Below are 23594 nucleotides of genomic sequence, written 5' to 3' on the forward strand. Positions count from 1 at the left end.
CCCGAGGAATTCGCCAGTTTGCGCCGCGCCGCCTTGCCGGCAAGTCGTACGTAGTGAGATAGGTTCGTTCGATATCCCTGGACTGGATATACGCGCGCGGTTTCTCACGGGGTTTCTCACGAGGCGAACGGACGTCACCTCGCGCCTCCTCCCCATCGACGGTAACCGAGAATACGCGACGAAGGGCCGGGGGTCCATCTACCGACGCGAATTCGTTGACGTGTGCCGGGAAGATCGAAGAAAGTGGAGATCGAGACGAGGCGCACGATCGCGCGCGCGAAGCGGCCAGCGCGGCGGGTCCGAGGGCATCGATGAGAGATACCAGGGGGGAACGGTCTCCCGAGAGCAACGAGGGCACGACAGGTCATCATCGCCGGAACTGCGATCACGCCGTCGGCAGCCGCCACCGAAAGTCATCGCGCGGACGAAGAGGACCGTGCGCCGCGCGCGGATCACGCCGCGACACCCAAACGAGCAGCCGCCATCCACGGCGACGTGGTGCTTAGAGCCACCCGTTCACCCAGCGCCGGGCCAGGTTCCCTATCAAAACATGGCCACGTGACCTACGCGGACGGCAGCGCTTGTAAACACAGTTTGACCACGTGGGTCCGCGCCTTCCCTCCGCGCCGTGCGCGCCTACCCGTTTATCTCGCTCGCTCACCGTTTTTTTTTTTTTTTTCCCTCCTCTCTATCTTTCTCTCTCTCTCCCGCGCTCCGCTCCGCCGCGCGCTTCGCATTCCAGCTATCTCGCTCTCCTCTCTTCCCCCCTTTTCCCTGTCTCCTCCGCCTCCGCCTCCCGCCTCCGCCACGCGTCTCGTCTGCGTTTCTTGCTGGCGCGCGCTCTTTCGGCACGCAGAACGGCTCCCGTCGGAGTCCTCAGTTGGCTCATCACCGTCGGCGGTCGCACGCACGCTGCCGAGGACCGCCGCGGACACGGAGCCTCGCCTCCCGGCGCGTGTAAACGTCGACTCGTGCACCACGCACCGATTTCGTTCAGCTCCGACTCCGACGATCATGTGCTAAGGAATTCTTTCGAGTGACCAGAAAAAGAAAAAAAAAAAAAAGTGAAAAGACCACCGGACACCCCGTTTCCGATCCGGCGCGAACCGGAGCGCTACCGCCGCGCGTTCTAGGCGGCCGCGAAAATCGCGCGCGTAATCCCGCGTAAGTCACGCACACGGGTCCGGCGACAGCGCGGGTCAAGACGCAACCCGACTCGCATCTTACGCGCGGGGGCGACCGGCCGGTCCCGGTGGCGCCGATCGCCGGTTACCGATTTCCGCCGACGACTTACGCGTGTGCGTTTCGCCCGCAGGACGACACGGCGAGCATGATGGATTCGGTGCCGGTCGCGGCGACGGGGTCGCTGACCCCGTCGCAGCAGCAGCAGCCGCAGAAGAAAGGGGTCTCGTTCGAGTTCTCGGCCACGCAGGACCTCGAGAACGGATTCGAGCCGCAGACCCGCGCGCGGTCCAACACATGGCCGCTTCCGCGGCCGGAGGGCTACGTGGAGGGCGCCCCGACCGGGAAAGAGGGCGCCGAGGGCGGCACGCCGCCTAATCAGGCCCAGCTCGCCCAGGGCCTGCTGCCGGTGAAGAAGAACTCGTCGAGGAGGAACGCTTGGGGCAACCTGAGCTACGCCGATCTCATCACCCAGGCGATCACCAGCGCACCCGACCAGCGTCTCACCCTCTCGCAGATCTACGAGTGGATGGTCCAGAACGTATCCTATTTTAAGGACAAGGGCGACAACAACAGCAGCGCCGGTTGGAAGGTAAATGAATTTTTTCCCATCGTCTTCTTCATCCTTTAAGTTTGCGTACCAGCGCCTTGCCCGCGAGGTCGGGCTTTGCCAAGATCTAATTTAAGTCGCAACATTGAGATGCTTTTCGCGAAACGTAAACCGCGACGGGGAAACGCGCGTGCCCTGTTTCGCGTTAAATCAAAGTCTCTCGGTTTCGCCGAAGGGCACCTCGAGTCGGATAGACAGAACCGCGTGCGCCTCCGGATCATTTACATCTGTGCTGATTAATTTTAATCCCGATTTAACTTGCCTTCTGCTTTTATTTTTTCTAAATACTGAGCATTAGAACGAGACAACGTGGAAGCTGAATTAAGATTAAAATTAAATCGCGTCAGCGGATACGGTCGTACGGTCTACTTCGACCGAGCGCCGATTAATCGCATGTATTAATAAAGATAAAACAGAAGATTCAATACGAGAGCCTGTTTTATATAAATAAAACTCTTCTTCTATAAGATATGATACCTACGATTATATTAATTGGGGCTTGGCGGGCTTTAAATACATATAGTTGAAATCGAAGGACCGTGAACGTAACGCGGAAGTCGCGCCGACAGCGAGCGCCCATTTCAGCGCTCTCGCGTCTTCTCCGTCGCTTCGACGAAACGGAAGTTCGCGCTCCGTCATCATAAACACTACCCTGCATTATTAACGCTTTAATTATAACACGTGCCGCGCCAAATAGTTCGATATAAACACCCGCTTTTGCAGTTCTAATATTTTGCCGTATTTGCGTTACATTCATTTAACGTCATCAAAAGATCAACTGTCATTTTACGTTCGAGCTATTCTGTTGTTAATTAATAATTAATAAACTTTATACGATTACCGCGCACGGTTTAAAATTCCGTTTCGACCGTGACGCAATCAGTTGTACCTTTCCGTTCCCATTATTTTTACGGTTCATAATTAGGGCCTCTGTTTCCCGCGGAAGATTACATCGTAATGAAAATACGTCGTCGTAATTTTAGAGGCACGATCCGCGCGAGTAATCTATGCAGATTCGGCTGCAGAAGAAAAAGACTCTCAGCGTACACATTGTCACTTTTATCGCCGCCTGATAAAGCCTCGCTCTTATCAACGGTAAAGAGCACAGTGCTTTTCCAAACTATTCCGGCGAGATATTAGCCGTTTTCATTAATTAAGAAAAAAAAAAAAAAAGGAAAGAAAAAGGTGTCGAACGCGTGTAGAGAAATATTTTCGCGCTTGCAGAATAATCTGAAAATTTTGTCCCATCGACGTGCCGGACGCGCGCCTCTCGCTGCTAAGTGGACCCCAATTTAAACTCGGAGGCGAAATGCATTAAACTAATTGTAAGTCCGGAGTTAATTACAAGACGCATTGATTCGAAGCCGGCCTCTCCGCGCGGACTTCAGCGCGGCAACGAGCGTAAGTCCCTAATTAGCATGGGCCGAAATTAATTAATCGACAAAGGGAATCGCGCGTTTCTTTGGGGCGTTACGCCGCGAAAGGCGGCGGAGGGTTTTTTTTTTAAAACGCGTTAATTAGGAAGCGCACAGGCACCTCTCGCACCGTCGTCTTCCCCGGGACGAACGTCCGTCCTGCCTGCGACGTAACCGCGCGGCGTGAATCATCAAAAAACGTGTGCGTTACGTGTCGCGCAAATTCCAGCCGGATGACTTCCCGCGTCTAACCTTCGCGCCGTCGCGTGTAGCACGATTGCTTTCATGCGAACCGGAAGTCTTCGTGCAACGTGTCGTGAACGTGACGTCGCGTCTCGCCGTTTCGCGAATACCCATCCCGTGGCAAAAGCCGCCGACGGTCCCTCGACCGCCAAGCGAGACCTCGCGGGTTACTTCGAAAGCCGCGGACAGCCCGTCGACGTCCTCGTCGCGTCGCCGGGTTTGGGAAAAATTATTATGTTACACGCGTGGCGGAAGGAAACGTCTTGGCGATGTGACGAAAAGACACGAGGTCGTTAAGACGGATTCGGCGCGAGCACCGCGCTTCGCCGCGGTCGTCCGGGCATAATTTTAATAACGTTCGGGATTACGTTCGCGCCGCGTCCCGAGACGTTCTTCGACAAGCCGGGAAGATTTTAATTTCAACGCCGAAGAAAATAATATATTTTCCAATTTAGAGGAGCATTCCACCCGATACTCGTACCTTTTATGATTCTAATTTACTACCTGGATTTCGGGGACGGTTCTTTAGAGGAACCTGAAAGGGAAGCCTTGTGCCTTCGCGAGGCGTGCCGACGTCGCGATTGCGACGGAACGGACGGTAAAGTTATTTTGACGCGCAGCCGAGGGGACTTATTGCGATTCTCGGATATCCGAGGTTAACAGTCGCCGGGGATAAAGACTTCTCATAACTCCTCGGCGCCTAATGTGCCAGTTGACAAATGCGCTTTCGACGTTTCTCTCGTCTCCGTTATTTAAATGAAATATTAGAAATTGCCGTGCGCGGCACTTAGCCACTCAATTATCGCGCGGCGAGAATCCGCGCGCAAAAGTCTACTGGAGAGGCGGAGGCCGCAGCTGTGAACTTGCGGATGCAAGTCGCGCAGAGCTGACGGCGGCGGCGTGCAATCACGTGGCGCGACCGAAAGAAAAAGATAGACAGAGATATCGGTGTCTCGCGCGTGTTTCCCGCGAGCGCGCCAGAATGCATTGTACGGTGAGGGAAAAGTTATCTCAGACAGAAAAATCTTATTTAATTCGAGAGAACTGTTTGTTCGGCGAGTTTTAATAGCGTTTAAAAAAAAAAAAGTTCTTTTTTTTATTTAATATGTGTTTGCTTACATTTAAATATAAATTAATAATTTAATATTAAATAATTTAAATGCTTACTTATGCGAAAAGGGATTTTTTTAATTATTTGCAATCGACCGTTGTACTTTTTATTTTGGAAAATATTCACCGAAATGCATTTTGTTAAGATTTCAGAAACGATAGTTGAATAATATTAAATAATGTCGTAATATTCGCGTGGAAAGTCACACGAGTGATTTCAGCGTCGCCGTGATAATTTCAATGAAAGAAATCGGATCGAAGAACGCGCGGTTCGAGATGAAGTCGCGACCGGAGACACGCCGGTTAGCTTTCCTTTCCCCGGAGATAATCCGGTGATCGTTCTCGCGGAGGGATTCGGCACTCAGCGCGGCGCGCGGCGTTCCGATTTCACTGGCTGGTGGTGTTCCAGTATCTACCGTGCCGTAACAGCGCGGAGATACTGTCGGACATTTAGCCGAGTTTTCTCCGTCGGTGATTAAGAAGGCGCGATCGACACTGATGAGAAACGGCGGATGGCCTGTTGTGCAAAAATCGAAAAAAAAAAAAAAAGAAAAATGTAGTCACCTTTGGATCTATTTATAACTTTACGATATTTCCAATGATAAATATGATTTCTAATTATATTTATAATCGATTCATTTATATTCGTCGTTAAAAGTTTTACACTTAAAAAAAATATACGCCACAGTTACTTTCGGCTTCGGCTATAAATTTTATGATTTGATTTAATTATATATTTGTAATCAGAAATAAATATAAAAATATAAATAAAAAAGAAATTAATTAAATAGTGGCTGGGTCCAAAAGTAACTTTATTCTCTTCTCGGTGTGGAGTCTGGTCCGTTCGTAAATCTAGTGGCAATTTGTAAAGTGAATCGGACACCTCGGGGCCGTCATTATGTTGAACGCTGCCGTCCGCGAGCTGTCGAAACTCGCGTGGGATGATCGTCGCGCAGGATGCTTCTCGTAATTTGGCAAGCCCGGCTTTTCCTTCCGTCCTTAGACACCGGTTCGCGTGTTAGGATAATTCATAACGCGCCAACGGTGCAGCGCATCGTCTACATTATCGCGCGCGGCCTTAACAACATTCCACGATGAGCAGGACGCGATTGCGCGTCGGCGGGGAGGCCAATTATTGTGCTCGCAACGCGTTACTCGAATTGCAACCGCGTTAACCATAAATACAGCAGGTTTTTGCGGTATAATTGATCTAACTACCGCGTTAGCGTCGATAAAAGGTAATAAGGAGGCTCTACTTGCCGAGCCCTGTTTATTCACCGCGTCGTTAATATCGATTAATGAGCCACGCGTAGTACGCAAACGGAACAATCGCCCGTTCGGACCTCAATTAAAAGGGTGTTCAACTGTAATAGCCGAGGGCCTTCTCTCGCGAGGCCTTCTCGCTTACCACCTCGCGTCACGATCCGCCGATGACCGATGGGACGTCGGGCTGGCCTCGCAGGAGACCCGTTTGAATGAAACGGGCCGTTAAACGCGCCGCGCGCGCTGGAATCTCTCTCTTTCCTTTCCGCGAGTTCTCGGAACGTATCCCTGAACTTTTGCCGGGACGACGCTTTCGCGTGCGGCGCAATCCGCGCATAAATAATGCACGCCGCGCGACGTTCGAGTGAGCGAAATGAGCGACGACGATTGTCCGTCCGGCGGCATCGATTTATGCGTGTACTTCGACCCGACGTGACGTCGGCGATGATGGCGGCGGACTGCGGGCGACGCCGACAGCGCGAACGGTGCGGACTTTAAAGCCGCATCTCGCCGGTCAAAGAAATCGCGGCTTCGATCCCAGTTCCGTTCCGACGAGGGCTGCGAGTTCTCGGGGAATTACTTCTTCGCCTCGTTCCGAAAAGATTTCTTTCAACGGAGATGCGCGTAAGATCGAGAATAAATAGCGGAATATAATGGCGGAGAAATATACCGCCTTACGCGATTAAGATATTTTTTTAATAATTTTTTTTAATTTTTTTGTGCATCTCATGACACGCGGCGTTCTTTTTTCTCTGTCTCTCTCTTTCTTTCTCCTTCTCTCTCCGTTCCGCGGGATGATTTGCGATCAATCCCCCGACAGGAAATATTAAGAGATGGCGGGCCGCTTTTTATTAAGCCGACGGCGTCTCTCGGAGGCTGCGGTCAGTCGCTACCTTCTCGTTTTAGCGCGGCCGGTCCATCGAATCCAAGATACCGCGGCATCAGTCGCATCTATTTTACGCGACGTTATCGGCTCGTCCCGCTCGCCGTTAATTACCGTCGATGTAACGCGGGGATCGATACATTTGATCCCACCTATCGTTCCGTGCCGCCTCGTTTCGCGTCGAGCGCGACTCCTGCGGATTAACGTATCTCCGCGAAACGAGCATTGGACTCTGAAACTCCGACCGCCGACGTGAAATCCACGAGCGTGATTTCTATCGCACCTGCTCGACGAGCAGATTCCCAGTTTATTTGAAGATGATAATCGCCTCTCTCTCTCTCTCTCTCTCTCTCTCGTACACCCGCGCGATATATCACCGCGTGCCGTGTCGACGTGTGCTTATCGCGCTAATCGAAGCAACGACGTTGGAATTACAAGGTAACCTCGCGTGCGATGGTGTCACGCAAGCGCGCCGTTCAGGGAAATCAGAACACCATGAAGCTACCCAGGTGCATTTACAATTCTTTCCCCTCCTGAGCTTGCTAATCGCCACGTAATTGGTTCTGTTTAAAATATCAATTAAGCAGCGTTTCCTTCAAAACTCCTCGTTACATCAGCGAGCGTTCAGTCTGCTACTTTATCACGTAAATTAAAACAGAAAAGTATAATATTAAAAAAAAATAAAATAAAATAAAACAGCAATGTTGCTCTTTGAACGTGCAGTGCGTCAATCGCGGCCAATCGTTGAGCGAGGCTTGTCTCGCTGTGAAATATTTAGCCTGATTCGGGCCGCGCGTGTCTTCTAATCTCTCCCTCGCGCGAACGAATTAACGGAAGCGTAAATCATGCAAAATCGCGGGCGGAGCGGCAGAGTGCTTGCAGCCTTCGAAACGAAAAGCTCGCTCCTGCCGCCAGGTTTTTCCGTGGAAAAGCCCGCGTTTTACCGCGCAGTCATTAAGCGAGGGTTAACAGCGCAATTAGCGTGAATCACCGACCCGGCCCGGGCGCGTATTTCGAAAATGACTCGCGTCCCGCGTCATACACTATGTAACCGGATCGTGGGAGGGGCGAGATTTACGGGCGTAAAATTTTCCGAAATTTGGACACGATTTTTGCCCGGCGCAAAATTCAATCCGCGCTTTCCTGCGTGTTTGCCAAATATTTTGCTCGGCTTTGGCCTAAGGCGAGCCCCTCGCAAAAGCGCCCGCGGTCATTATAAGCTAAACGATCGTCCTGCAATTTTTAAACGCCCCGCACGTGGAGAAGAACACGTGGAAAATTTCGTTCCGGATGCTTCTAATCGTAAACGAGACTTTCGCGACTCGCTCCGCCGCCGCTTATTCCCGTCTTATTTTCGAGCGTCCGTCTCGGAATTCCTTTCCTCTACTTTGTCGCATTCTCTTCGCGCGCGCGACGCGTATATTTTCAGTCGCAGATACGCTCGAGTGAGTTTAAAGAAGGCTTCCCGCGTTATTTTTGCACGAAACTGCAACGACGACCGGCGTCGCAGCCGTGTCTTTTCTTCGCCGATCATTCTCTCCTCCGACTGCTCTCTCCTCGATTTCCCATCACTCCCTTCTCGTTCCGTCTCTCTTTTCTTTTTTTTTTTTTTTTTTTCCCTGCCTCGGTCGCCGTGTACGGCCTCGCGACGCCAATATCGTCATCTTGAGATCATCTGCTTCCCCCGCCCACCTTTAGGCCCGGTGTGATCAGGACCGGTAAAAGTTACCGTCGAAACTTTTCCATTCGTCGTCGTTTCGAAATCACGTTTCATTCACGCTAACTTACTTCCGGATTCTACTTCACCTTATTATACATTTATAATTTTTATCAATTTTAAAAATTCGATATAGAAGAAAATAAAGTATTGAGAAATATCACGCTTTAAATAATATATCTTTTAAAACTATTGGAGTTTAAGAAAAATAATAAATAAAATAATGCGCGGTGTATTTCGCTAATAAATAAATTTTTCATGTCATTAACAATTTAAAAAAATAAAAAGAAGTAAAAGAAAAAGTAGCAATTGCTGACGAAAGTGCGATTGAAACAATTATATTTATTAAATTATCGCAAACAATATACTTGAGAACTCCCGTTGGGTCCATCGCGTATTTGCTGCTGAGAGAAAACCGCGCACGAACGCAGACAGCGCGGTCGCGCCGTATCGAAAGTATATCCGTCCTCCTCCTTTAAAATGCACTCTGTCAGCTGTCAGTCCCCGCGGGGCTTCGTGGTCAACACTCTACTTACCTTGCCTGGAGCAAGGCTGCGATTTCCTCGCTGCAAATTGCGACAGAATCACGCTAGCTGCGCTTTACAGCCGTGCGCTCCTCAATTCGCTCCTCCGTCGCGCCAAGTCCGCCTTTCTCTCCGGTAGAATTTCTCGCCCGGGGCGATTTTCTCGGGTGACTCTCGGGCGAGCGTTTCGTTTCGAGGCTTTGCGCGATTTGAATTCCGCGAGAGCCCGTGTCCGGTCGCGGCCGTCCGATTCTCCCGAAATCAGCGAAAAAGCGCCGCCCGACGAAATTGTCCGCCGCTCGTAAATTCCCCCGGACTTTCCCGTCGAGGGTTTTTTTTTTTCTTCTTTTTTTTCCACCTGGCTTATACACGACGAAAATTCGCGTCTCTTAGAGCTCGAACAGGGGTAATCCTCGCGGCTCTGAGACGCGGCCTCCACTGGAAGAATGGAAAACGCAGCTGGCTTCGTCTTCTGACTACTCTTTGACATTTAAAGTGCCTTCGCGTTTCGTTAAGACGCTCATTTTCGACTTAAGTAAAAAAAAAGAAAAAAAAAAAGAAACGACTTTTTGCTATGTTCTTTGCGCGCGAAGTCAGCGCGAAGATTATTCTCACATCGACACCACGATCAGGTCCTAGTCCGGAGGGGCGGGAGGGATTTCCGGTGCTTCCGGTACGTTGCAATTTTTTTTTTTTTTTCTCTTCCTCTTGCGACGCGAGGAGCAGTCGCGTGTTGCATGCGCGCCGATTGACGCGAGCACGCCGGTGACGTAACGCGCGGCCAGACGTACGCGAGTTTAACCGCACTCTTCACGTAACGTACCCTTGACTCGTCTAATGAGTATCGCACATTCGTTACGTATGCCGCCGCGAAACGGATACGCGGCCGAGCGGGATACGCGGATTTCGCGAATTAACGTGAGCGCGGCAAGTAGCATCCGCGCCGTGGCTCGCGCGTGATCCGAGGATCATCGACGTGTACCGATCGCAGCGGATGACTCGAGGCCGCGATAAGAAATACAAGGGCATTGCGAGCTGTGAAACGCCGGTGCGGCCGAAACGTACAAAATTTATACGCCGCCGCCTGCGGCATCCGTCGAAGCGACAGCGCTCGGGGTCTGAAAAGCTACGGCGAGACTTGAAAGGGTCCTTTTCCTCGAGTTCTTTAAAGGCAATAGGGACGACAATAAGGATAGTTCGGTTCAGCGATACCGCACAGGTCCTTTTAGTAAAAAACGTAATAAAACGCTTTGGAGATTGAAGGCGAGGAGAGACGTTCGAACTGGAGCAGCTTTGCAGTTTAATTAACACGCGCTTGGAGAACAAATATAATTTTTCCTTTTTTTTTCTGCGTTATAATTTTACAATATTTTTAAATCGCAAATATAAGTTTAATTAGCTATTATTTTCGAAACAATTATATTTTTTCCCTTAGTGCACTTCTTCGGAGCGCATGTAAACGAGCTCTGATCGCTTTATAACTATCTCGTTATACCTTCACGCATTTGACTTAATCTCTCGATCTCACTTCCGGTGGAGTATCCTGACGATACGCACTCGCCGCGCTAAGACCCGATTATTATGCTAAGCGCCGCTGCCTTCCGTGCCTCCGAAGCGCAGCGGGGCTTACGACATGTCTCAGACTATTATTCCGGAGCAATAGTCGTCGGCCTAATGTAGCGTAATTCTAATCGGCGGCGAGGAACCCCCCGCGAGATTAGGTCACGTCAACGGTTGGCCACGAGAAGTCGCGCCCGCCGCGGCATTTAAACTTGTAATTCCACAGAGTCCACATGTTCTCTGACAGTAATTCTTTGTATAAAAATTTTTTCTTTGTAGTTTACATGCTATTATCGCGGGCCATTTACATGTAACGTTTTATACAGCGGCGTAGCAAGCCCGAAGAAATTAAGCGATCGTATTTGATTGTTCCCTTTGAATTCCGGCGTGACTGGTCAATTTCTCACGGCTCGGGGTTCGCTTACGCCTATTGCAGACCCGGCCTCGTGATAACTGCGCCGATAACATTGTCCCGCGTAAGCTAAATCGAGGCCCGAATTCATAATGCACGCCGGCTCGCGCATATTTTTACGGCCCTCCGTAAGCAATTATAAAAGGCGTCTTGCGCAAAAGTTCACGTAACACGCGCGGAAATAGAGTGAAATTACGTAAGATTTGCTGCCACGAAAGGAGGAGCGATCCCGCGTGACGTATCAGCGATCGAACGTCGAAGAATGAGCGCCGATTGCGATTATGCGAAACCATGATTTGTAAAAAAAAAAAAAAATAAAAAGAAAGAAAGAAAGAAATAAAAATATTTAACTTTATCGGAACCGCTGCACGCGACATCTCTTTGAAGATTATAAATCTTCTGCGCGAGCGATCATTATGATGATATATTAACCAGGAAAGGAGACTTAACGTGCATAACGACAATGACTTAATAGAATTCCTCGGTTAAGTAATTGACGAATGAGGAATGAGCGAGGTAAATGAGTAGCAGCGAGTTGCGTAACAAAAGTTAAAGTTTTAACGATGGCATCTGTTGAAGTTTGCGCATTTCACGTAGCGCGCGAGCGCTTGTATTTTCTTTTAAATCGACGTAGTTAGACGCGAAATCTTTCGAGATACGTACACGACGGCAGGTAATTAATTATAATTGGAGCATGATAATCGTGCCTCGTGTGTAACGAGGAAATAGTTTCTTTATTAATTATTAATTATTACGGATCTCTTTTCCTCTTCCATCAGCGCGTTTATATAAATTCGTAATCCTATTGGAATATTATTAAACGGAAAACGTAAATTTCTTTTTTTTTTTCGTATAGAATTCTTTTTTTAATTTTTTTTCAATACTTTCAAATACTTAAAACGTGGTTTTCTTCACAAATAATTCACAAAATCGAGGGATTCAGAGACGCGCCTGCAGGTTTACGCCTCGTAAACCGCGCCGAGCCGATAGAATTTAATTCGCGGGGTCTCGTTAATGTGGAAATTTGTCCCCGGCCCGTTTTTCGCGCGCCAGTCAGTCTCCGTCTCCGCGAAAATCACGTCGCTATTGGGACCGAAAGCGAGGAAGAAAAGCGCGGGACCGAAAGAACGCGTTCGAGCTGCCCGATGGCGTTTCATACTTCCACGATGCATCTGTACCAATTGGGGCCTGGCCCCCGATTCGAGGCACTGACCTCTCGTGCCATTTAATCGCCCTTCTCCTCCAGACCCTCCTCCCTCCCTTCGCGCGAACGGAGGCATCCAGCATCCCAGCGTCTCCGTCGTTCTCGCACGCGACGCGACCCTAATTTTTTTCGATCCGATCCGCCGCGTCGCCGGCTCCTTGTCTTTTTCTCTAACACGCAATAGAGCCTGACGCTACGCGTCATCGGCATATATTATTTCCCACGTACACAGACACGCCGGTTGCGCAACGACGGTTTCGAGAAGCCGCCAGACGACGAGAGAGAAAGCCTGAACGATTTTTTTTTTTTTTTTACAGCGCGAGTTTTTTCGAACAGAAATTTCGATACTGCGCGTAAGGTATTTTAATTTTTGCGAAATCTTTATGTGCCGCTCGTTGCGTATTCTGAAATCCGCGAATATTGAAGCGAGTGTTAGTTGTCAAATTGTCATTCGTAAATATAATTTAGATAAAGTTTCTTTCTTTTTTCTTTATAAAATAAAATGACAGTCCCGTAAATCATATTACCCCACGCAAATTAGCATACATACATAACCGCTTTTTAAAAATTCATCAGGACGTATGGAAACGTTTCGTCGTGAATGAAATAATAAGTTGACCCGGTTAATAATGACGGTTCAACTTTGGGAGTCTATTATTTTTTTTTTTACGAATAAATAAGATGTTATTTTTTATGCATTTTTTTCTTTTGCAAATTTCGCGCATTAGAGCAAAAGAATTATGATCGCTCTTGAAAATATAGCGTTTAAAGGGCAATTAGAAAATTAGATGAAAAAGTGGAGCGACTCTCTCGATGCAGAAGCACCCGTCAGCCGGGATGACACGTCTGTTTTCAAAGTTGCAGCTCATTTCACTAAGATACGGGCGTGTCTTATTCTGTTATACTAATAAAGGGTCGCCTACTTCGCGCGACGTTACGCGCCCGCGAGACACGTGCGGTCAGATCGGTGCCGGACGTGCGGCGAGCGTGCGTCGCGTGCTCGTGTTACACGCCCGCGGAATCGATACTCATACCTTCTGTTTCCACGATTCACTCGGCGGGACTCACCTCGAGGCAGAGCGCGAGCGTGTCCGCATCTTAATTAATTTTTACGACGCCTCGTCTTATTATAAGCGGGACGCGGGATCGCGCGACGTGTACGGGAAATGATATACACCTTCATTCGAGTCTGATCAGAATTTTGAGATATTTCTAACGACAAATATGATTGGCTCGATTTTATTTGCGATTAACTCAATTAGGTATATTGATCACGAACGTCGTAAAATTAAAATTGGGTCTTTCCAGCGCGTTTTTCTCAGAGTATCTCTTCACACATCTAAGAGAAAAATTGAGAGAGAGAGAGAAGGGACGGGGGGGAAAAAAAAAGTTCGAGCGGAGACGCGAGCGCGAAATCTGCAGACATTTCGAATAAATGCAGTTTACATAATGACGTAGGTACGCGCGCGAAATCACCTTTGCTATTTCGCGTATTTCCGCGAGAGAGGTATTACAGCCGTGGGGCTCGCATGCACTTTCCGCATCATTCTAATTAAAGCTTTTCCTTGCGTTTCCCGTTCGGCGCGCAGGGGAAGACGCGTTTTTCTTCGTGTCACACGCCCGACGCTCTTGTCTTTTGCACACCGTGCGGGCGGCGGATTTTTAATAACAAATCTATCTAATAATAAACAAGGAGCTAATGATGCGCGAAAGTCGGCCGGCATTTTGAACGGTGAATATTAAAAACCGGCGCTCACCTACGCGCGAATAAAAGATTAATGTTTTTATAATATTTACGGTGTTAGCACAATGCTGCTTTGAGATAGTTAAATATAATACAGCCGGGCGCTACTTGGGGCGAAAAAATATATTTTCTAATACGAAGCCCCGGGTATGTGTAACTGGAACGGATATAGTTCGATAATTACGAAAAATTGTTACTTTTTACACTAATTGTAGTATGGGACTTGATAACGAATGGATGTGATGGACGTGAAAAGAGCTGAATATCAACCGAATCCTTTCATTTATACTCCCCTTTTTCATTCAGATGTTACCGTGCTGTTGAATCTTCAGTTTCAAAAAAATGATATATCCAGATACGCTCCGGGGTTTTTTTTTTTTTTTAAATTTTTTTTTTCCCTTTTTCACTCGTCCCCCGTATACACCGCGCGAGGCGAGTGGTGCCTGCGTGATTTTTCGAGCGAACGACAGTGACGTTAATATGGACAAAGCTATTATCAGTTTATTTGAATAGGTGGACTGTTCAAAAAGTACAAAGGATTAATTAATTTAATTAATTAGCTCTTTGAGCTCTACGTTTCCTTCACAATTGACAGCTTCGTAATTATTCTTTTTTTTTTTTTTTTCTCTCCTCCCCGTATTTTAGGTGCGCAATCTGTATTTCATAAGTAATAATTAACGAGAGCCACACGCCGCAGCCTCCGCTCGTAATTATATAATTATATTCAAGAAATGCCTCTGCGAGCATTTAGCCGCTGTTTTCAGCTCGGAGCGCGAAAAGAATACATTTTTTACGTCTGTTTAGCAAACCTGAGGAGAGGAAGGAGGGGACGGGAGCTCTGATATTTAGAGCTTTGAAATTTTCAATAATAAAGGAAATTGTTATGCTCCTATTCTGAGATTCGTTTCGGCTACTAAAATCATATTTAAACGTCTTGCCAAAGTGCATCATGGCAAAACTCCTCTATTTTCGTCTATTTATCCGTCTTCGTTTCCGCGGCAGGAATGGACATCGCCGGGCAGGATCCCGCTTATCTCCAGACCATATTGAAACCCGATATCGTCGCAATTGCAGGGGAGAAAACTTCGCGAAAGATTCTGATAAGAAATTTTGGCCGAATTTCGGCGGAAGAATTATTGGCGATATCGCCCGGTCGCAAATCCCATATATTCGGAATATCGAGATACCGTCTCGGCGAGTTGGACTTTAGAAATTAGATTCCGCTATCATTTTATTTCGCGAACACGCGAAATAAACTGCGCAGCGATAAAGTACGCATTCTAGCGCCAGCTTCTGCATTTCGTCCGCGAATACCGTGAAAGAACGCATTCACATTGCGAATACGTTCGGGCATTAATTACAAATAATTTCATCGAGACGATTGCGGGGACTGGAAACGATCTAATTGACGAATACTGCGTATTTATTAATGCACACTTGCGATACATTTAAATGAATTTCGATATAGTATTTATTATAATATCCGGCATGCAGGATCTTTTGCGACGCGTTAACCGGCCTAGGGGCGAGATTAACAAAGGTCGATCGGCGGGCGGCCTCGCGCGACTTTGACGTCATGAGTTGCATTTCTCAATCGAAGGTCGAGCGGTATGCAGTTAGCTGGGTTTCGTATATGTATAAATGATTGAGAAATATTCATATTAAATTTTAGGGAAAAAGTATGTTGCCCGCAGAAAAGTAATAATTAAAACTTACAAAATCTCTCTCTCTTTCTCTCTCTGCCTGGTTCTTTTTCTTTTTAAATAATACTCTTAATGATTTATATGTTAAATATGAACATTTACAAGAGCCTCCGATGCGCAACGTTATATCGAGCAGATGCCGCTTTCGTGGTCCGACAAAATTGCATATATCAGCGGTCGCAGCTGGAAACTTTTCAAAGACATCATCTGATTATGGGTTGTTTTTTGCGCTCGGATTTTTCTTCTCCCCGGCGGAACTTGCGTCCAATTCGGAAAGCTTCGCGGATACACGTCGCGGTTTCAAAGTAAACAAATTATTGTCTCCTCGGTGACTAACTGTCTGCGAGCGAGAAGTTTCAATTTCTTCGCGGTCTCTCGCGCTCCCGTTTGACAACTTCTGAACGAGGAGAGATAAAAAATAAGAAGAAAAAAAAAAAAGAAATAATAATAAAGGAGGTCTCGCAGTGTGTAGGAGCAGGTTTTTGCGTGTGGTGCAAGGTACAACTGTGCAAACACGATTAAATGTTGATTTTGGGATGTCTGTGGCACGCTTATCGCGTCGCGCGATTTTACCGGCGCTCTGGAAGATGTCACTTCGTAACGGGCGTTATAAATTTCTTCGGCTCTCGGGCGTTATTCGCGGTCGTGAAAATATTTCACGAGCGCGGCTGAAATTAAATTAATTGCAGAAATTTCCTGCCGGCGAAGAGGACTTTGCGAAAATTCGCGCGTTAATAGACGATTGATGAGGGAGGGCCACCTCGCCGATCTCACACGGCCGAAAACCGCCGCGCGAAATACTCTCGTATGGTTTCCCAACGTAATTTTTACGCGCAGTAATTTTTATATCCCGACTGTTGCTTATCCGAGGAGTCGAACCGCGCCGTGGAAATAGTTGAGAGACGATAATCGTACGTTTATCTACCTAGAAGCCTCATCGCGCAATCGTATCGCGGCGTCGAAACCCACTCGAGCCCGCTATTCGACGCGTATCAAATCAAAAGATCATCAGCGCAATCGAAGGCGTCGTTTTATCTCGATCTGTATCGCGCGGGACGCAAATTGCTGATATAAAGCGTCTGCATCCGTTTTCCTCGTTCGTACGAACAATTGCGTTGGGAAGTAATTTCTCGTAGAAGGTGTGTCGCCGCCGCCGCAATAATTGTTCCGTTTCTTAATTCCCCTTTACGTAAAGAAACGTATAATACGCACGCCGCGCTTCGCACGCACGTGCGTGGTTCGCGTCTCTCGAGATCGCTATCGGAGATCGCGATATAACTTGCTTTATCGACGAGTGCGAGAATTCGTCGGCGAAGAGAACGCAGTAGGTTAATCGCGGCGCGAGAACAGGTGTATAATGAGACGGTAAACACTTATCTAGGCTACGTAAATCGTCGTTATCCTCGACACGCTGCTCGTGGCGGCGGCTGCGGCGCGTTAAACGCGACAAATATCGGCGATTTGTCGCTCTCGCGCCAGGTAATAAATGAATTCAAGACGCGGAGGAGGCGCGAACAATGAGACGCCGGCGCGGGTGGACGGGAGGGGAGGGGGATCAGGCGCATTTCCGCGTTGCGCTTATTTCTTTTCGCGCCCGCCGAGCACCGTGGGATGCGCAGTTACGTTATCTTCGCCGCGTACGACCGGGGCCGTGCGCCGCAGATGCTCAGCCCAGAAACCCGATTGCTCCCACAACTTCGTACTTGTTTGCGCTTCGCATTGTAAAACGTATACAGAATGAGAAAGGTTAACGTCGAGGTTTATTTTTAAATTAAAAAGAAAAAAAAAGAATTTTTTCAAGCTAGTATAATAATATGTTATTTTCGACGTCGATGATTTTAATAAAAGAATTTTAAAAGTCAAGCCGCGCGTTTGCATCGTTTTTATTTTTTCATCTTTTATCTTGTTCGTGTGCTTAGTTTTATTGTTTAATTTTTTTTTTTTTCGTCTTTTTTAATTTATTTTTTTAATCGCTATTCGTGCGGAGAGAAATTTGAAAATTGATCTCGAGACGGATGAATGGACCGCCATGTGTCGATCTTGAATTCCCCGTGGACTTTGGAACGCAAAGGCAGTTGATCGTCGTTCCTCCTTAATTAGTAGTAGTCACGAGAGGCTGACTTCACCTCGCGCCAGCCGAGCGCGAATAGTCGGACTACTTGCCAAGACTGTACGTAATGTGCCGACGTTGGTGCGCAATATGCTGAACGTTGCTACCAGCAGCAGCATCGGCGACGGCGGCGGTAACAGCATCGACAGCAGGGACACGCGAGAAGTGGTGGACCAATCGTCGCGTGCGACGTGAGGGGCACGACCGGCTCTCTCGAGCGTCGCAATTTCGTCGTCACACGCGCTCGCTCGCGCCTCTTTATCTCTCCTCGCTCTCCCTCTCTGTGTCTCTCTCTCTCACGCATTATCATTCTCTCTCTAACTCCGTATATCTGTCTATCCGTCTCTTTCCTTCTCTCTCGATTTTTTTTTTCCTCGCTCGCTCCCTCCCGCGGTGTCGCCAATCGCGCCTTCGTCATGTGCCGCCGGCGCGCACGTCTCTCTCCCGCCCGGGGTCAAAGTCAACCGCAGACATCATCTCGTTCACGGCGATCGCGAGGCCGAAGGTGGGTTCGTCGCCGACGACGAAAGACTTCTCTCGAGCCGCGTACGCTGAACGGCAGATATGGCGACGGCCGATAACGAACGTGACTTTAGCGTCGTGTGCGTCGTGTGCGTCGTGTTTCACACGTACCGCATGTATTTACCGCGCCGGCCGGATTGCCGATGACTGATTTCTCCCCGATTCTCTCAGCCCTTGCCTCTGCCGCCTAGGATTACGTACGCTAGCCGCTGTCGCCTTAGAAAACGCCATATCTGCTTTTCGGTGTACGTCCGTCCGCGCCAAAGTCGGAGTTATATCGCGCGCGTTGCCTCGCCCGTCGCTCTCCGCGTCCAGAATCGGCGCGTTTCGCAACCTTCGTGAAATCCGTTCTCGCAGCATCCGAGCAAGTCCGGCGCAATAACGCGTCGCGAAAATACGAAAACGAAAACAGTTTTTTCTTATTGAATATTTTCTTTTATTCGCCCGTCTATCTACATATACCGATTTATTAATATTAATTACCAAGCAATTAAATTAAATACTAAGAATTACAAGAGACTTGCGTTATTTAGAGTGTGGGACTGTGCCCGCCTATTGGAGAAGTGTCTCGAGGCATTCTGATGCCGATTACGCGCCCGGCGATATCGAGAGGAGCCGCGCGTCGCGTCGCTATCGGGATCGCTCCCGCGTCCTCGGTGCCGCGCTAACGCGCGCTCGTGATTTCGTTATCCAACAAGTGTCGGGCGCTACGGCGACGCGGGGAACGGCGGCGGGGACGGCCGGCCACGTATCGTCGACGCTCTAAACTTAGCCTCCGCTCGTAAGAGTCGCGGCCGCGGCCGCCGCGCGGCTTGCATAATCGCTCTGTACTTTTTAACGTGGGAGAGCGGGAGAGAGGAAGAAAGAGAGAGATGCGGATGCAGATAGGCGGCGCCTGTATGTGTATCGTTACGACAGCCGCCGCTATCGCGCATCCGAATTCGATCGATTACGCAAAGTCGTCGCTCGTCGTCGAATCGGCTGGCCGACTGAAGCGAGATAAAGCCACGAGGAAAACGCGCCTTCTTATTTCTGACGATTAACGAGATTGCGACGGCTTCTCTACAACGCCGTTTTGTATTATACGATTATCAATCCGTATTTTATTAGTCGTTTGTCGCTCAAAGAACGCTCACCTCTGATCCTGGGGTTTCTTTTTATATTTTATTTTCTTCTTTCTTTTAGATATTTAGGATTGTTGGCACTTTTTGGTCGATAAGCGGCCGAATAATAATTATTATAATCTATTCTCTTATTTGTTTATGGTCTAATTGCTTCCTGAATTATTTTTAAAAAGCCCTCTTTTTGTCTCCAACTCTTGCTTCTGGGATATATTTGGGAGAAGTATATAAATGAAATAAGCATTTAAGCGCGTTTGTTATTGGGTAAGAAATATCTCGGCGCGTGAGAATTTTATCTGTTTTGAAAGGTCGATTAATTACAAATCGTCCGACGATGTCGGCCTGATTCCGATTATTTTCAAATGGAAATAAAACAGACTGAATTAATTACATGTCGGATATTAATAGACGTAATTAGCCGCGGTGCATAAATATACTGTTTATGTATCGATTTTTTATCGCGCCCTAATAGCGAGTTATATATATTTTTTTCGCACCGTCGCGCAATCTGAGACGCGGCGTCTTAAAAATTGTGCCTAAGCGGAAATAACACGGTATAAATATTTCAATATCGGTCGCGATTTACAAACATACGCGACGTGGGGGAGCTGTTTTGCGCTTTTATGCCTATATTCATTAATTTTGTTGCGCACGAAGTATCGCCGTAATAAAAAAAAAAAAATTATAAATAAATGAAGAATGAAATAAAGGAAACGGCATGGAAAACAGACCGATCGATGGCGCAAAATTTACCTATCGCGTAACAGATACGGCACATTAATGAATTACACGGTAATAGGTCAATGATGAAGACACGTGGCTTGCATTTTCTGTCCCGCTTCCTCGCGAGACTTCGAAGGGTCCCCCCTTACCCTCCCCCGCATGTCTGGAACGCGTAGAACATGACCGCGCTCTACATTCTCATTTACATTGAATAGCTGACGCACGTTTATAGTATTCGGGCCTCGATAAAACCCGAGTCGAAACAATGACTTCTGCTAATGATTCCAGACCCCGCGGCCGCGCTTCGTGCGATCGTAGTGCGCGGCATCCCGCGCTTCACGAGCGGTTTTCAGCTTCGGTCCGGACGTACGAGACGTTTGCCCGAAAATCGAGTTCGTCGAGTAGCGCCGACGTGCCGATAGGAACCGAGTAAAGACACTCGGTCTCGGCGGAGACCGAGAGTAATTGGAATTTTGTATTAGCGAAAGAGCGCGGCGCTTGAACGGCCCGAGAATAATTTTCGCAGCTTGAAACGTCGATAACAAATTTCCTGACGAAATACACATGGTATTTTATGTGACGTGATACTTTATGTTGACCGCAGATTTAAGCAACAATTCTTATTAAGTTTCAAGCGCGAAGAGTAAACTCTTCGACCGCAAAGAGACCGCAGAACGAAGGTGTCTCGTTCGCACGTTCGCTGCGCGTTTAGGGCTAGGATGTTTGTCCGACCTTAAGGTTTTCCGTCGCGAAAGGAATGGGCTTAAATCTTGAGGATGGTAACGATTTCCGTTAAGCGCGCAAGGTGAGAGGGTGTCTCTCCGACGTTACGAGCGATGCTGATTGCTTGTCACGCATTGTCAGGGCGGTATTTCACTTGCTCGGTTGGTGAAACCGGATAAACAACTTAATGACCGCGTGGAGGGTCAATATGTTTTTGCGCATCCCTCGCGGTTTTCGTCTAAAACTCTTTTGGTTAATTAATCAACTAATAAATAATAATAATCAGCTTATATTTGAGCGAGATCCAGCGGTCTAGTAAGTACTCTAGAAAAATACTTTAAAATCTTTTTATAAATTATGATCAATTTATTGGGAACTATTTTTAGTTTGACAAAAAATAAAACTGTATTATACTATTATAAATGAAGCAAACAGACGTTTTGTTGGCATAATAATAAGAATATTATATAGTAATATTGTGAGAATTTACCAGTAATAATTTTATAATTAAATTACCGCAGATGTAAATTGTTAAAAAAAAAAGAAAGAAATATTTTTTCGGAAAAAATCACGTGACGTTGCACGCGACGACGTTAAACGTGCGTTAAAACATGTTGAATGAATCTGTGACGATAATACGCTCGTCTGTTGCATTTCACAGCGGGATTGTGAAGGATAACCTATGATCCGTGATCGGTGCGGCGATTCTCCTCCGACTGATTGCCGATCGTGCATGCATAATTACGAATTATCGCTTTATTGGCTTGCGCAACACTCGCGGCGCGAGTCGCGAGAGATTTATCGCGCGTCGGGGAATCTAGAATACTCGTTTCGTGCACGTAACGTCTCTCGCTGTTCGCATTTAAACGCGCCATAAAAGCTTTAGCGCGATCGACGGCATCATGAACTAAGTTTCGATTGACTGAAATCGCGGTCGAAAATGCCACTGAGCTATTTGCATTTTTTACTAATCGCTTATTTAGGAAAGAAAAATATCGGAATGCACACATTCGGCCGTTGAGATGAATTATAAGTACTACGCTTCTGTTAAAATAATTTGCTTTCATCACCTGCGCCGCGCGGAAAGTGATGGAGAGCTTCAATCAAGCGGGGGATTCTCTTTTCCGGAAGAGTCAGGGACACTGAGAGGAAAAAAAAATATTTCTGGGTCCACTCATAATTATACGACGTTCCCGACAATAAATGTAATTAATGAATTATAAATTAATCGAGTCGTTCGTATTTATCGTTAGAATTATAAAGTCATGCTCGGTTCGGGATGTAACATATGCTTCTTCCGCACATGCGACATCACGGCCGGCCGGATGCTGCGTAATGTAGATCTTACGCCACGTAACGCTTGAGAACGCGCTCGACCTTAAGCCACCTCACCCTTTTTCTCTTCCCTCCCCCTCTTTTTCGCCGCCCCCGCGAGGTGGAAGACGTCGGCCGATGGGCTCGCCGTTTATTTCGGGAGCCGCGGCCGACCTCTCGGACTCAGTCCCCTCGCTTTCGTACACTCGCGCCGTCGAAAATAGCTCCTGGTAGCCGCAAGGTGGGCAGCGAGGCGAAATCAGAAGCCCGATCGAGCCGCTTCTGCGTTTCGCGCTGCGCCGCAAGACGCGAAGTTCAGCGAAAGAAGAGATCGCGAGCCCGCCCCGTGCGCGCCGTGGATACCTTTCCCACGGCGTGCTTCTCGGAAGATGTAATTGACGAAGCTATTTTTGATTCACCGAGCCTCCGATAACTCGTCGGATTGCGCAGTTTTGGGAATGTGATAGAGACAGAAAGAGAGAGAGAGAAAGAGAGAGAGAGCGTACTTTGATAAATCGACAGGATGTCCACTCGGTGCATTGTCCTGCCTCTTCTAATTTCGGGATCGCGTTTGATTCATATTACATGATCTCTCGAAACGGCGGGCGATTATAACCGCGATTGTAAACCGTGCGAGAGATATATTCTACCAACGCGCGACAATGAAATTTTGGCATTCCACTTTTCTAATTTCGAGTTCGTCATATTTTCAACAGCGACGCGTCCGTTCTTGAGCGATTTATTGGAACTAAGTCAGTCAGGGAGGTCGGCAGAAAATATCGCGCAAGAATCCCGTAGAGTTCCAACGCCGTTAAATGTTTGAAAGTATTATTATAAAAATTAATAATTAATAATTTTGCGATATACAGCGTTAGATTTTCTCGCGAGGTTTTTCTACTGCTCAAATTTTATTTGCGGCACGATGGAAAAAGGTGGAATTTCTCTAACTTAAAGGCAGGTGAAATTCCGCTGATAATCTGCCGTAGATTTATCTGTTCCCGGCAATTTTTGCGGGTTTACGGCCGAGTTCGATCGTCCGGCGATCAGAGCGAGTGCAGCAGCAGCAGCTTTCTCTCGCCGTCAGTGACGTTCCGCTTCCTTTCCCGCGAGCAGAGGCGAATCGAGGTGAATTCACACGTGGCTTACGCCCGCCATCACTCCACGTGTCTCGTCGGTCGCCTCCAACCGGCCGGAGGCGTTGATGACGTCGAGCGGCATGCATAAGGTCGTAACATTAACGCCGAGCCAAAGACAGTGCGTCGTAATCGCTCTAATGCGTTCCCGTGACTTCATTTTTTAACTTCGACACATCGGCGTATCGCAAAAATTTAAATTCACGTGATGGAAACGAAGCTAAGATTGCATCGTCGAAGTAAAGTAATTTGGTGAGCACTTGGCGTTAAAAAAAAAATTATAAACGCTTCAAAGCAGTAGTAGATGAAATAAAATAAAAATTTTTTTTTCGTAACAATTAATAATTTCTTTGATCTCGGATCTTTGACGAAGGCACA

The 23594-nt window shown here is 47.7% G+C and overlaps 1 protein-coding gene across 1 annotated transcript in view; it reads left to right on the plus strand.

The window, feature by feature from the left end:
* The window catches only part of Foxo (forkhead box, sub-group O), a 143632-nt gene continuing 120038 nt past the window's right edge, over positions 1-23594 (plus strand). Inside the window, exon 1 of the mRNA XM_070659300.1 lies at positions 1-1774. Within this exon, the coding sequence (XP_070515401.1) occupies positions 1331-1774 (444 nt within the window). The 5' untranslated portion in view covers positions 1-1330. The remainder of the gene's footprint in view (positions 1775-23594) is intronic.

This window comes from Cardiocondyla obscurior, linkage group LG07, assembly GCF_019399895.1.
Source record: "Cardiocondyla obscurior isolate alpha-2009 linkage group LG07, Cobs3.1, whole genome shotgun sequence".
NCBI classification, from domain to species: domain Eukaryota; kingdom Metazoa; phylum Arthropoda; class Insecta; order Hymenoptera; family Formicidae; genus Cardiocondyla; species Cardiocondyla obscurior.